Source organism: Trichoderma atroviride, chromosome 6 (assembly GCF_020647795.1).
Source record: "Trichoderma atroviride chromosome 6, complete sequence".
Taxonomy (NCBI): domain Eukaryota; kingdom Fungi; phylum Ascomycota; class Sordariomycetes; order Hypocreales; family Hypocreaceae; genus Trichoderma; species Trichoderma atroviride.
The window spans coordinates 1,912,927-1,926,896 of NC_089405.1; the positions used below are offsets into that span (position 1 = coordinate 1,912,927).

The 13,970-nt window shown below is 51.2% G+C and overlaps 6 protein-coding genes across 6 annotated transcripts; 3 read left to right on the forward strand and 3 right to left on the reverse strand.

Moving 5' to 3' along the window:
• Positions 1-224: 224 nt before the first annotated feature.
• TrAtP1_011211 (uncharacterized protein) lies at positions 225-3,205 on the forward strand (the record flags this gene model as incomplete). The annotated part of the gene is made up of 2 exons (XM_066115017.1): positions 225-2,244; positions 2,334-3,205. 2 exons carry the CDS (start codon positions 225-227, stop codon positions 3,203-3,205), a joined length of 2,892 nt encoding a protein of 963 aa, XP_065971114.1.
• Positions 3,206-3,446: 241 nt separating this feature from the next.
• Positions 3,447-4,598, forward strand: TrAtP1_011212 (uncharacterized protein; the record flags this gene model as incomplete). The annotated part of the gene is made up of 1 exon (XM_066115018.1): positions 3,447-4,598. One exon carries the CDS (start codon positions 3,447-3,449, stop codon positions 4,596-4,598), a length of 1,152 nt encoding a protein of 383 aa, XP_065971115.1.
• An 834-nt stretch (positions 4,599-5,432) lies between these two features.
• TrAtP1_011213 (uncharacterized protein) lies at positions 5,433-8,228 on the reverse strand. Its single transcript, XM_066115019.1, has 3 exons — positions 6,826-8,228; positions 6,516-6,767; positions 5,433-6,462 (listed from the first exon to the last, which is right to left on the reverse strand). Exons 1-3 carry the CDS (start codon positions 7,112-7,114, stop codon positions 5,633-5,635), a joined length of 1,371 nt encoding a protein of 456 aa, XP_065971116.1. The 5' UTR covers positions 7,115-8,228; the 3' UTR covers positions 5,433-5,632.
• Positions 8,229-8,656: 428 nt separating this feature from the next.
• On the reverse strand, positions 8,657-10,872 carry TrAtP1_011214 (uncharacterized protein). Its single transcript, XM_014093364.2, has 4 exons — positions 10,554-10,872; positions 10,218-10,374; positions 9,479-10,110; positions 8,657-9,395 (listed from the first exon to the last, which is right to left on the reverse strand). Exons 1-4 carry the CDS (start codon positions 10,675-10,677, stop codon positions 8,857-8,859), a joined length of 1,452 nt encoding a protein of 483 aa, XP_013948839.2. The 5' UTR covers positions 10,678-10,872; the 3' UTR covers positions 8,657-8,856.
• A 189-nt stretch (positions 10,873-11,061) lies between these two features.
• On the reverse strand, positions 11,062-13,748 carry TrAtP1_011215 (uncharacterized protein). The gene is made up of 4 exons (XM_014093365.2): positions 12,672-13,748; positions 12,496-12,577; positions 12,269-12,426; positions 11,062-12,204 (listed from the first exon to the last, which is right to left on the reverse strand). Exons 1-4 carry the CDS (start codon positions 12,937-12,939, stop codon positions 11,402-11,404), a joined length of 1,311 nt encoding a protein of 436 aa, XP_013948840.1. The 5' UTR covers positions 12,940-13,748; the 3' UTR covers positions 11,062-11,401.
• On the forward strand, positions 13,249-13,509 carry TrAtP1_011216 (uncharacterized protein; the record flags this gene model as incomplete). Its single annotated transcript, XM_066115020.1, has 1 exon — positions 13,249-13,509. The coding sequence occupies one exon, from the start codon at positions 13,249-13,251 to the stop codon at positions 13,507-13,509; it is 261 nt and encodes an 86-aa protein (XP_065971117.1).
• Positions 13,749-13,970: the final 222 nt, after the last annotated feature.

The following is a 13,970-nucleotide window of genomic DNA, read 5'->3' on the forward strand; positions in this document are numbered from 1 at the left end:
TTTGCCTATTGTCTTGAAGCAAATGCACAGCTAAAGCTGCTGTTGGGCAGCTCGCATCACGTGACGCTCACTTTCAACTTACCGCGAAGCTCACTTCAAGGTACCGGGCCAGCTTTGGCATCGCGCATCAGCCAAATATCCTGCGCCACGGCACTTCTCACTATACCTTCAGTAAAGCGACTCTCAACAAAAACCTCTTCCTCCATGCGCAAATCATCACGTAGATGAATGCGACGTCCGTTGCATCATCGAGCCAAATGTTTTCCCCATTCAGCCAGAAGACGCAAGGCTCGTCGCAGGCTTTCAATCCTTTTGCTCCTCGGCAGACCGGCGAAGGAGCATCATTTGGCCCTGATGGTGCAGGCGGCTCTAATGCATTGAAGAACAACAAACGAAAGCCTGGATTTGCCACGGATAGCGATACCGAGAGGAAATCGAAGCACAACAACCCGTTCAAAGGCAAAGATGGGAGCCTGAGCGACAGCGGAAAGCAATGGAAGAAACGGGGCGAAAACGCAGACAAGGCGGCCGATCTCAAGAACACCAAGAAGCCGCGCAGTGATGCAAAGGGGCTGCGGCCGCCGAAAACAAACCATCGCAGCAACCGTGCGCAGCCTACCACGAGTGCTGAGGAAGACAACACGTCACGTCCGAGTTCGTCTTCTAGTGCAAGCTCTGTCGACGAATCGCCCGAGGCTGCATCAATGCGCACCGCCGACCCATTCGCAAAGAAAGTATACGATCGACTCCGAAAAGATGGCATCAGCCCTCCGTCTTGGCCGTCCCAGCCGGGGGACCCCACAAACAAGGCTGAGATGGCCAAGTTTAGGGACAAGTACGAGGAGTATCGCCAGAAAGTGCGCGCGTCTCTAACGAAAGCCGCCCTGATCGACGATCCCGATAAAAGAAGAACGCTCCAGAATGCTATCGATTTTCGAGGAATCTGTGAAGACATGTGCCCCGAATATGAAAAGATCACACGAGTCACCGAGGCCGACGTTCCACAGCATGAAAAGGATACAAGGACGGGATTTGCAAAGACAAGTAGGATGGTGAAGAAGCTGGCGCGTTCAGCCGCCGGACAGGAAGCTCCTCTTCCTATGGATGTTCGCTCTACCGCCGCCCTGCGACGAACAATGGATTACTTGATCGACGACTTGCTTCAAGACGACGACAACTTACCGACTTTGCACGGCTTTTTATGGGACCGAACACGAGCTATTCGACGAGATTTCACCTTCTTCTCATCGCCCACAGCCGACGACTTGAGAACCCAGACCTATGTGCTGGAGAATATTGCTAGATTCCACGTCACAGCCCTCCATCTGTTGTCGCAGCCGGGAAAAGCTGGTGAAGACTTTGTGGAGCAACAGGAACTCGAGCAGCTCGGCAAAGCTTTGCTTTCACTCCGGGATCTCTACGACGATTGCAATGCCCAGGGGATTACATGCGAAAACGAGGCCGAATTCCGCGCGTTTTATCTCCTCTTCCATGCCCATGATTCAAATACCATCGAGATGCTGCAACGACAGTGGAAGCCGCAATTCTGGAGAGATTCGGATGACATCAGGACCGCAGTATCACTTGTCGAGGCCTTGCAAAACACTGATGACTTTCATGGACCGTTAAGAGCAGGTCCATCCTTGGCTGCGAGCAACGCTTTCCATTCATTCTTCCGAATCGTGGAGGATCCTAGTGTATCATATACCATGGCATGCTTTGCCGAGTGCCATTTTCCCCAACTTCGCCGATCGATTTTGCGTGCCGTAAAGCGAGCACTAGCCAGGCCCAAGGATCCATCAAACGATTTGACAGCTGCTTCTTTGAACAAGTTTCTACGATTCGACACGGTTGAACAAGCTATTGACTTTGCGAAACTCCATGGCATCGACGTGGTCCCAGATCCACAGGCCCCTATGGATGTTGCGCAACAGCGTCTGGTCTTGAATAATAGAGAACCGCTATTACACCCCCGACTAACCCATCAATTCTCGCAAAATCTTGTGGAAAAGAAGAGAGGAAGTCGGCCACTACCGGATGTTATCCACACAACAATCCACGAGGACTCAACTGCATCCTCACATTTGGGTCCTGGCAGCTTCTTACAGAATGAAGGGTCTCTTTTCGTACAAGATTCAGCACCGGCCCAGCCTCAGACGACGGCAACGCAACCTTCAACGGCTTTCCCTGCCTTCAACCAGATTGCATGTGGTCCTGGCACCAACTTGGCCACCGCATCCCAAGGTAGAGATTTCTTTCCTTGCCCGATACACCAACATCAGCAGCCTTTGCACGTCTTGTTTTATTAGTTCAATTCACTAATCCAGGTTTAGCTTCAGAACAAACTCCCAGTGTATTCGGAGCACTTGGAGGGCAAAAACCTGCTCCTTTTGCGAGCCCCTTTTCATCGATTTCGACACCATTCGGCAATCATTCGACTTCGAGCTCTGTTCCACCTCCCTTCTCTACTAATAACACACCTGCGACGACTAATCCTTTTGCGCCCGCTATCACGCCAATCAATGCGTTAGAGAAACCTGCGGCACCCACACCACCATTTGGAGGAAGTACGGCTGTGAATCCATTTTCACAAGCGACAACAGCACCTTCTACGAGTTTTCAGGACTCTCAGAATAAACCATCACCTCAACCGCAAATTCAGTCATCTAGTTTCTTTTCATCCGTTTTACCTACGGCTCCGAATGGGATTACCACTACGCCAAAGATATCATTCGGCTCGCTTGGGGAGTCAAAGCCTGCCTTGTCAGGGCCCTTTGCTTCCAGCGTCCAGTCATCGGAAGGAAGCAAATTATCTATGTTCCCTACAGCTACAGATATTGCACAGGGATCTTCAAGCCAACCAAAACCCAGCCTATTTGATTCTCCAACGCCGGCGCTTGCTCCGTCAAGTCCGAACAAACCGGCGATATCTACAAGTGTGTCAGGATTCCCAGCTTTCTCTGCTTCAACAGGGACGAGCAGCAGCAGCATATTGCCCTCCGATACAAACGTAAAGCCTTCATTAACTGCGCAAGAGCCGCCCAAGTCAATAATCAACTCTACGCCACTGTCGTTTCCTCAGACAAGTGGGGGTTCAAGCATTTCACCACCAAATCTTCTTGGCAATCAAGCGGCCGTAGGAGGGGTATTGAGCTCACCATTTTCTGGTTCTTTTTTTAAATTCAGAGAACAAGAAGGCTGTTGAGCCGCCCGCCCAGTTACAGCCAGGCACTTCGCAGCCATCTTCAGCCGGCTTCCCTGCATTTAAATCCCCAACGACAACTCGCTTCGGAGACAATGCTCTCAGCACTACCCCTACTTCCACGCCTCCCGCTTTATTCTCTAAGCCTACCTTCCCTCCTGCCCCTACTCCGGCACCCGCGAGCCCTCCACGAGATCCGCTGGGCGACTTGACGAAGTGGTTTGTGAATGGAGATAAGGGGCTGATGAATGAGTTCGAGGCTTTCATGGTAGAAAGCATCGTTCGGGATGTCTTTGACAAGTTTCAAAGAGATGAGGAAGAAAGGTTGCGAAGAGAGAAAGAGGAGCGAGATAATGCGGAAGCTAAGAGATTCCGGATATACAACATTTCCTTGAAATATTTCTATCGGTGGAAGAAGAATGCCCGCGAGAAACGTCTAAGGCAACTTCGCCGGAGCGGACGCGAGCAATTCCGAGCATTTCGCGAAGCTCAAAGAGCGGCGCAGATCAGAGAAGAGCAGGAAACTGCTCAACGAATCGCTACTCAAAAAGCCGAGTTGGCCGCTCTTAATCGCCCAGATGAGCTAGCAGCTATAATACGGAATAACCAACGAAACAAGAGGAAAGCAGAAGAAGCGCTCCTCGCATCTGGTGTCTTATCTGGCGTCACCAACGAACGAAGAGCCGTTTCAGCGATTTTCCGCAACGAATATAGACGGTTATCGCCTACTCCATCAATGAATGGGAGCCAAGGGATGCGGTCTCGTTCTGGGTCAGTTGCTGGGTCAGCGATGAGCATCGAAGGCGGTTCAAAAACACGAGCTTTGCGCGAGAAGCTTATGGGGGAAAGGCCGGGTCGATTTCAACGTACCCTACCTTCTATATCAGGCGATAGCTCTCCGCCAGAGAAATCACGGACCAGCAAAGTATCTGAGCGCTGGCGGTTGAAAGCCATGGGTATTGTGCAGATGCCTGATGGGACTGCTTTACCAGAGTCCATGGCAGATGAAATCCGTCGCGGTTTCAAGAAGGATACGAGCAGCAGGGCAAGTTCGTTAATCCGACGAGCATCAATCACCAGCGCGGCGTCTGTGCGGCCGCAAAGTCCTCTGGCCTTCAAATCTCTCGGTGACCGTAACTTCTCGGATAACTCGCTTACCATGAACCATAAAAGAAAACGGTCTATGGAGATTGACGACGAGATAGCCAAAGAGAGCATCGTGGATGCAGACCCGCACAAACGCGTCATGAGTGATGCCGATATTCTATTACAAGAACTTAGAGCAATGCGCCAAGAGATGGAGGAGGGCACGACGTGGTTCAAATCACAAAACGGGAGGTTACAAAGTGAAATAATGAGCAGAGGGGGGACGCCAATGGACGAAAGCGGCATATGAAAGGGAAAAAAAAACAAGAAGAAGGTATAAAAACACCAAATTCTTCCGACATTGAGAAAAGGAAAAGAGGGCAATCACAGATTTGTTTTTGGGTTATTGTTTGGAGTCACAAATTCACAAAGTTTTGAAACAAACATTTTTTTCTTCACATTATGGTAATAAAGGCATCTTTTCATTTCAGCTTTCTCTAACAAACAAAAAAGCGACTTTTGGTTTTCCTATTTTGAGCTTCGCAAGTGTTTTTTTCAGTCTTGCTCAAGTTCTTTTTCTTGCTTTTCTTTTTTGGACATTGAGTTTTATATTTTCTGTGTGTGTGGAGGAGAGATGAGAGAAGCGTGTGTGTGTGTGTGCGCGAAACACATCATCGGCAATTGTCAGATTGATACCCACGAAGGTGGATCTGTCATATGGGAGCTGGGGACTCTTCTCTTGTTCCTACCGTTGCAGTCGAGTTTGGCTGAGATCAACATCACTGTCTTGGTGAAGCTTTTTATAGTCACTTTGCGTTTTTGTGCCTTTTCCCCTTGGGATATGTATAGTAAGACGCCCCCCTATTTTTGTTTATGCACATTGGTGCGAAGGAGCCGATTTCATACTTTTGCTTTTATTCTCTCCTCGGCTGGGGTAGTAGGGATATACGGCAAGCGTGTTTATTCATCTTGGTATTTTTGGAATTGTTTACAGCATTGCGGGTCAGAGGGTCGGAACGACAATGGCATCACATGGCATGGATTGATATGTCGGCAGATTTTGTGGCTTAGCGTTTATATATATTGGATTTTTTTAAAGCAAATGCTTGCTTGGCTATTCACGATGAAATCATTGCGATTAAATGATAGTAACCTTGAAACATTCTTTTCATAACTCGTTGTGGATATCACTAATACAGACCCAAACCCTCCCATACATGCACCGCCGTTTCCCTTCCCATTAGACCGACCTATTGTACAAAAAAAAAAGAAAAGAAGAAAAAGCAGTACAAACAAAACTTTGATAGATGTCGCTAAATAAATGACCGTTCAACAGCTCCCGATTTACCTCGTAGGTGGTGGCGGGAAAGATGTCTGAATAACCTCGCTCTGGACAGGGCTCACCGCGTTCGTCTGGTTCTTCTTCTTGCTAACAAGCCCAAGAGCATTACCGAATCCTTGATTTTCATCTTCCCACCTCTTATCGAGGCGGTTTGGTCTTGGGCTGAGTGACCAGCTAGACTGGGCCAAGTGAGGTGAAGGAGAATACCCCCGCTGCGGAGTGGCAAGTAGAGGAGCACTGGACCGAGTGGAAACAGCAGAAGCTGGAGTCGAGTAATCATCCGGCGAAGAAAGCCGAGGAGAGATGTGCGCCGAAGGAGGTGGTGGCAGGCTAGTTATGACGCTGGGCCGCATGATCGCGCTGTCCTGTCGGCTAATGGTGACGTTTAATGAGCTCTGGCTATTCCAGGGATATTGGGCCTGAGGATACACATTTGCACCGATGGGAATACCATTGCTAACCATGACATGCGCCTTCTCGTTGCCATGGAAGTTGTCATCGGTCTGAGCGCTTTCTGGAAATCTGGGGGTGACGGGAGTCACTCTGGTCTGGCAGCGGAAAGAATAGCCAGAGGCGCGGTCTTGCTCCTTGGCACGATTTCTGCGTTTGCGAATGCATACAAACGTGAAGCCTGCAATCAAGGCCAATAGAACGACACCACCAACGACGATGCCCACGATTGTCGAGGTGGAAATTGTAGGCCCTTTGTTGTCGGAAGATGATGACGAACTAACAACTTGGACGGTATCATTCCCAAAGAGTGGCTTGTTCAGAACCAAGACGGAATCTGAAGTAGGCTTCACCTGGCAAGCCCCTTGTAAGGCAAGAAGGACTAGAAGTCTAGGTTAGTAATGTATAGTAGAGAGATGGACTTATACCACGTACAGTTGGACATATATTCGTGCTCTCCATCCGCCTGGATGCACTGTAGGCATCCTTGAACTTGATTGCTGGTGATGGCACCCCCATTGACATCGCAATAATCATAAGGGGTCAAGCTCGTTGGGTTCTTGATGCTTAGCTCAAGGGCATCAGAGAGGCTTCCACACCCCACGGTCGTCGTACAAGGGCCCGAGTCGAAACCAGTGCTGTTGGGATAGCCAAACATGCAGTAGCTGGCAGAGTACCGTAGGTTATCTATATTACATGTAAGCCACGGCTATTGGACAGAGATTTGGCGAAGTTGGGAACTAACAGAGGAACCAATCCTGGTCACTCTCGCTGCCATGGGTGTAAGTGCTATTCTGTAGGCACGTGAAGCAGCTCTCCAGCTTTTTCCCCTGTGGCGTACCATCGAAGGCTGTGTCGGTGCAGACAATGTCTTTCCATTGTTCATCGAAGAAGGTTGGGTCCGATTGTGAGAAGTTGGAATCGGTGCAGACGCTTGTGCATGGTGAATTTGGCGAGACTCTCAGGGCTTGCGTCAATGCCGGAGCAACGATGAATAGAGAAAGAGCTCCACGACGAATTGATATGTAACCCATCGTGTCTTATATAAATAGCGCCGGTATGTTGGAATGAACGATAGGACTCGGACCAGATGCTGGTAAAGAAAGAGTCGAGTGCGTGTTGCAAAAGAGTAAACGCTGTCAAGAGAGTGATCCAGCAGAAGAGTAGCGAATGAATTTAAAAAAAAAAAAAAAAATTTAAACAAAAATTGCCAAGACTCCTTATTTTAGACGGATACACAATTGCAATTGCTTCTCAACGGTAAATTGAAAGGTAAGACAATGTCGCCCTTTTCAGGTATTAATAGTATCCACACGGGTAGATGAAGCCGTCAGCCCGCAACATCAATGGGAGAGTCAGGAGAGAAGGCAATAAAATAAAGATGATGGCAGAGGTATCTGCAAATCAAGGCTGTAATGAGAGTATATAACGAGAGAAGAAAAGCAACGGTTGAAACAATCACACTCAAGCCAAGATGAAGGGGGCAGACGCCGCCCATAATATCCTGGTCCACGGCGGTTGAAAGCTTCCTGAACCCCAAGGCGCCGGTGACGAGACCATCGTGACGGCGGCAAAGATGCTCTGCAGCATGACGGCAGAGACGGTGGCTTGCCGCCCATGGCGATGCACCCAGACACCCTCGCTTCCGCCTCAGCACCTCCATCACGCATCCATCCGTAAGCTCTCTCTCCGGCTCTTGGGCGCTTGGGCATCATCCGTCGCCATAGCACTAGCTATGCAAAGGGCTCAGGCTCTGTTTCCTTGCCTCCCTTGCCCGGCATTCATCGCTGCCCCCAGCCCCTTGCATCCCTGTTCATTTCATCCCATCATCGCATCGGGAAGCTTCACTCGTGCCTGCGGCCAAGATTGCCCACCAAACAGGCGTTCCTCGTCGTCGCTCCGGCCCAATGAGAGGCGCCAGACGCAGAACCTCGAGCAAACTAGTGCTTCTTTAGCATGTGCGCGCGTAGCGAATCGCAGCGAGCGGCACGACCAGGAAAGCGGGAGATGCAGATGCAGGTTTCAAGGTGTGATGATGGACCCGGGAAGTGTTCGGCGCTTAGCAGCTGCACGTGAGCCGCCCAACGGAGGCTTCCCATTCGACCAGTGTTTTGATACTACTGCCAGGCACAGAGATGCAATTGAATCTGTTACGATTCGTGAATGTTGGTAAATCAGTAGATTCTCATACTAGGCCAAACTATCTATTGCATTATCGCTTTTAGTCGTGAGTTTATCCGGCATTGTTCACTAGCATATTGCTCAGACCCAAGCACCTTGAGCGGCTCAAATTCGCTCTATCCCGTCTGCACGAGCTACAAGTGGATAGCTGGGGAGCAAAACTGTTGGATACAGATAATTTGCCGCTTCTATATTGCTTACCGCCAGATCGGTGGTGTGATGCAATCGACAATCGACTGTTTTCCGCCTGGAAGCGCTTCATACACGCGCTGGAAGAGGAACCTGCTTATATTGAACACAAAGCAAGCCCAGCTTGAGCCACGCGGCGGACAAACTCCCCGTTGCGGCATCACCCCGAGCGCTTTGCAACACAAGACAGCACACACAGCTTGTTTAGTAAGAATAATCATGTTTGAATTGATACCTATAAACGCCGATTACCAAAGAGCCACTGGTGGGTAACTAGAAAAAAGAGAAAGGTACAATGCACGACCATTTCCATATCGACAAAAAGACTCCCACGCCAGGACACTTCACGTTGAAAAAGAATCCTCAGTCTTAATTTCCCCACTCTTTTTACTTTTAATCGCTGTCCTCATCGTCTTTGCCCCCCCTTCTTTGCTGCCTTGGCAGCCTTCTTCTCGGCCTTCCGTCGTTTCCGCTCAGCCTTCTCCTCAGCAGTCTCACCGTCGTGCTTCTTTCGCTTCTTCTTGTCTTCATCACCAGCAGGGGTCTCTGCGTCATCCATCTTGGTATCAGCCTCCTTGGAGGGTGTGGAAGGCAGGACGGGGATCGAAGTGGTGGCAGGAGCAGCAGCCGCCGCCGCGGCAGAGGCATCTGACACGCTGAAATCCTTGTAGTCAGAGGTCCACTTGGCGGGAGTGGCATCGTTGGGTCGGCCAAACTTGTCAAGCTTGCCATCAGCCTTGAGCTTCTTCTTCTCCTGGGCGACAGGACCGAGGCCCCATCGTCGTGGGTAAAGGTCACGCTCCATGATGCAACGCTTGACCTTTGCGACGACACCGTGGTCGCATGTAGACATCTCCACCGTAGACATCTGAGCGATACCAATGGCAATAGCCTCGCCCTTGGTAGTCATCAAGACAACCTCTTCGTGGTGCTCAATACCAGACTCTATAAGAAAAAAAAACTTGTTAACGACAGGTGCTCCAAGGATAGAGAAAAGCTTCGAAAGCCATTGCCAAGCAATTACATACCATAACGCAGGAGACCGGGCAGCATAAGCTTAGCACCGTAGCAGACAGCGTTGACAGCGCTGTCCTTGACAACAAGGCGCTTGTAGCCAGTGAGCAGAGTCTCGAGGGGAGCAATGACTCTGCGGAGGTAGGACTCATCGCGGGTGTTGTCCATGGTCCACTGGGCATCCAGAACATCGTGCAGGGTAACGAGGTGCTTGGTCTCGTCCATGGCACCACTGCGCACACGTCGGAGCTCCTGCATGTGGGCACCGACACCGAGCAGCAGGCCCAGGTGCACACACAGGGTTCGGATATAGGTACCAGCCTCGCAGCTCACCCAGAACACACCCAGGTGGCGGTCATTGTCAAACTCAATCAGCTTGCTCTCGTGGATGGTTCGGATACGCAGCTGTCGCTTGACGGCGGAAATCAGAGGCGGGCGCTGGAACAGGGCACCGGTGAGGGTCTCGAGGGCGCGAGCGAATTGGGCCTGGCCACCAGGCAGCTTGTCGTGGAGACGAATGATGGCAACGTACTCCTTTCCGGCTCCCTGCTGGGACTTGACCAGTCGAGTCGCTCGGTCGATACAGACAATCAGACATCCCGTGACCTTGGGGTCGAGGGTACCGCTGTGGCCGGTCTTCTCAACGCTAATGGTTGCGCGCCGCACATGGCAATTGTTAGCTCAATGATACAATTTCAGCATCGAGAATTGGATTTTCAATCCATTCATATTAGACTGTAGGCGAGTACGAACCGAAGAATTCGCTTGACCCAGGACACAACCTCGTGACTGGAAGGGTTGGAGGGCTTGTCCAGGTTGATGACACCAGAGCTGATGTAGGACTTGATGTCACGCTTCAAGGGCGCAGATCCATTGGGAATGGGGGTGAAGTGGCCGGTTCGCACAAGGACTAGAAGAGAGAAGAAAAGAGGTCAGCGCAAGGCTCGAGTCCAGATGCCATAATTTTGCGTCCTGTTCCCATCCCATCTCTTCCTCACTTCCATGTCACTTTGACATCTTCTCCGCACTCAATCGAGCGCTACAATTCCTCTCCAATGATCAAAAGACCGGAAAAGATGATTCACTCACGGTTGTCATAGTTCTTGAGAAGCAGCGGCCACTCGCTGGTGTCGACGGCAGGAGTGGTGGCCTGGGGCTTGATGATGTGCTCCTGCTCCTGCTCCTTCTTCTTGTTCACGACTTCGGTAACCATTTTGACAGTCTCTCTCCGAATTGATTGTCCGAGTATCCGAGAGCCTGGATTAAATTGGAAAGTGCAAAGGCTGGTGGTTTCAAACGACGAAGGCGAAACTGGCGCGCTTGCACTCGTGATGGTTTTTTTTCTAGTTCTACCACCGGTTCGAGCTTCCAATTTTTTTTTTCTTTCGCTCTGTGGGGCAGAAACTTTGCATGCAAAGTGTGGCGCCAATTGACCGCTAACCTGTATATGGATAGGCGTGCATATGCACGCCACATCTCAAAACGCACCAGCCACACCATCACCACAGACTTGTCTATGGCAGTGTGATTTGAGAATCAACAGTCTTATTCTGGGTAGATTTTATCACAAACACCCAGGCTTTTCAACTCATTTTTTCAAGAAAAAAAATATTCAACTATCTATTCTTATTTATTCCATACATAGTCCAATGTACTGGTCTTGCATGTTCAAAGAAACAGGCACCATCAAGGCGCGTTTGGGTATCCCCAGCAATCCTCCCTCCCGTATATCTGTCCGGTTTTCCTCCCTAGATTGCGCTCATTGCGCTACAATATCAACAAAAGAGGTATATACTATATACATGTGTGTTATAAATCGCTCCAAAACACCACTGGGAAAAGAATAAAACAGCAAGGAATCATCAACCGCCTCCGCAAAACCCGTGGACATGATCGTAAATTCGTGAGCATTATTTGGTCATATAAACCCCTGGCCCCTATGCAGAGGGCCCATTCACATCATAATGCCTGGGCGGGCTATCAGAGTTTCTCCCGTAGCCGGGATGCCCCAGAATTGGAGTTTCAACTTGGAGAGCGCGCTTGTCTGGAGCCACGCTGCCGCTGCCGCCAGCACTGTCGACGTGCTGCATTTCGTATGATTCGTCCTTCATCTTGCCCTTATCCTCAGGCGACAAGGGCCATCGCTCGCTGCCTCCGTTATTAGCTGTGTTGTTAACATCAACTGCCGAACCAAGAGCGAGGCCAATCTCCCGCAGCGCGCGAGGAGAGCCCAAAACTGGTTCTGGCCACGCCATGTGATTGACGTCTGTCGCACTGACGGGACTGGTGTATTGAGATGAATATGGCGAAAAGTATCGAGGGAAGTTCTTCTCGGTGTTCATGGTCACGGGGGAGTCGTCCCAGTTCCGGAGAGGACGCTGGCTAACAGGCGTTTCGCCAGTGTCATGGCTCATAGGCATCGACGGCCAGCCGCCATGGTTGGAAGCCATCGGTGGCATATTGACCTGCAACTTCTTGAGAAATGCCTTTCTTCGTCTCCTCCCTCTGCAGATGACGGCGGCACCGGCGAGGATGAGTAGGAGAATGAATCCTCCCACGGCGATGCCAACTTTTCCACCCAGACCCAAAGGTCCATGGTCGAACCAGGCTGGGTTTACTTCTGGCGTTTGTGTGGGAGTAGTGATGTTGACGACATTGCTTGAAAAGAGGTTGCCCTGGAGTCCCAGTTTATCTCCAGCGGCCGGCTTCTGTTGACATCCAGCCTCGAGAGCAGTAACAACTACATGGCATGTTAGTAAAGATCCGCATCGTCGTCGGGCTTGGTATCCGGGAGGGCATCGCACAATTTGCCGAGTACTTATCATTCACTTGGAGGCACTGTATACAGCCGTTGAAGTCGACGGTGTCGCCCGCGGGCCATATATCGCAGTAACCAAAGTCGTCATACTTGGCTGACAAGTTATGGTACGCAATAGCATCGGCGAAGACGCCACAGGCCTTGCTATAATTCGACATGTCAGTCGCCGCATATACACATGATACATGACACGCCCAAGTCGCTGCTACTTACCTCGTGGTACACGGATTGTTGATGTAATCATCATGCTTCGGCTCATTGAAGACGCAGTATGATACGGCATACCGCAGATTATCTAACGAGTAAACCGAACATTAGAAGTCTCGCTCACCACTTTGGACACGACATTGTATAGATAGATAGATGATTTGGGAAGGCGAGATACATACAGAGTGCCGCCATGTTGTCGGTATAATTGCCGTCGGTGGCATACCCGCTGTTCAGCTCGCATTGGACACAGCCCTGGAACACGGTGCCGGCTCCATTGTCATAGCCGCCGGTGTACTCATCCGTCTTGCAGACAACGTCGGCGGGGGTCGTCGCGTCCAGGACGTTGCCGCAGTTGACCGAGCACGGCGAGTTTGGCGCAACGATGATGGCCTCGGCCGCCGGCAGCACGGCGCCAACGGCAGCGAAGCTCGTGAGGAGGCGTAGCATTATTCGTCTCTTGGGGGAAAAGAGCTTTGGGGATGTTTGGAATAGCGAGCGTGGGATTGGAGCAAAGGAGCTGTAGCAAGACACAGTGCCGGCCCGTGCTACATGCCACGCCTTTTACTGCTGAGTGTTCACGAAGCAAGATGCGAGGGGCATTCCCCAGATTGAGGGCTGATCGAGAGTGATATATCAGCGCTGGGAGACGCGCCCGTCAGTGAAGCCAAGCTACGGCGAGTCTGCCGAGTGATTGTTGGACGGCAGATGTGATGAGGATGCAGAGTCGCATCTCAGGTGCTTCTCAGACGAGAGGACATGGGAGGTCCTGATCCGGACAGCAGCTCTCTTGGTTGGGTGCTGGTCACATTCTCCACCCAAACCGCTCAGTCCAATCTGCGTCGTCCCGTCCATGGTCCATGGTCCATGGCGAGCACCAAGACTACACCAGGGCTAGGCCAGGCCGCACATCACGTCTCGTTCGGGGAGGCCTCGAGCCCGCGCCGAGCTGTGTCCGGCAGCTTCAAGCCCAGCCCCTTGCTTGTTGCAGCTGCACCACCACCCTCAAAACGGCTGTGATGCCGTACGGTGCAGGTAAATGCAGGCAAATGCAGGCTGCCAAGGGCACATCGCATCTCGCCACTAAGAGGCGGGATCCCCTGCGTGGCGTCAAGCCTCTGCAGGGAACCCTGCTCACACTTCACATCGCATCACCGTTGCGGCCCTCCGATTGGCAGCCCGCTGGGACCTGGGCGCTTAATTCGACTCTCTGGATGGCCGCTGCCCGTTATTGTCGGCTTGGACCTGCTCGGGCTGCTGTGTTCCGTAATGGAAATTGAGAGGAAATTGTCTCTCTTTGCAGGTATTTGCTCTCCCCGCCCGCAAACACGGCCGAGATCCATCCAAGAGCTGTTGGTCCAGATACTAGTGCTGGTCATCATCACACCGTTCGCTCGTATCCGTTCCTCAAGCTGACGGTGCTGTCAACAGCAACATCTGATTCGCACCATCCCCCCGCCATCCACAAAAGGCACATCCTT

Bases quoted from the DNA above. Each gene is read 5' to 3' on its own strand.
- TrAtP1_011213 (XM_066115019.1), bottom strand. From the start codon at position 7,114: ATGGGTTACATATCAATTCGTCGTGGAGCTCTTTCTCTATTCATCGTT. The intron at 6,768-6,825 runs GTTAGTTCCCAA...CATGTAATATAG, and splicing joins TGACCAGGATTGGTTCCTCT to ATAACCTACGGTACTCTGCC. The intron at 6,463-6,515 runs GTACGTGGTATA...CTAGACTTCTAG, and splicing joins GCACGAATATATGTCCAACT to TCCTTCTTGCCTTACAAGGG.
- TrAtP1_011215 (XM_014093365.2), bottom strand. From the start codon at position 12,939: ATGCTACGCCTCCTCACGAGCTTCGCTGCCGTTGGCGCCGTGCTGCCG. The intron at 12,578-12,671 runs GTATGTATCTCG...TTTACTCGTTAG, and splicing joins CGACAACATGGCGGCACTCT to ATAATCTGCGGTATGCCGTA. The intron at 12,205-12,268 runs GTGCGATGCCCT...CATGCCATGTAG, and splicing joins TGATAAGTACTCGGCAAATT to TTGTTACTGCTCTCGAGGCT.
- TrAtP1_011214 (XM_014093364.2), bottom strand. From the start codon at position 10,677: ATGGTTACCGAAGTCGTGAACAAGAAGAAGGAGCAGGAGCAGGAGCAC. The intron at 10,375-10,553 runs GTGAGTGAATCA...TCTCTCTTCTAG, and splicing joins TCTCAAGAACTATGACAACC to TCCTTGTGCGAACCGGCCAC. The intron at 10,111-10,217 runs GTTCGTACTCGC...CGCAACCATTAG, and splicing joins TGGGTCAAGCGAATTCTTCG to CGTTGAGAAGACCGGCCACA.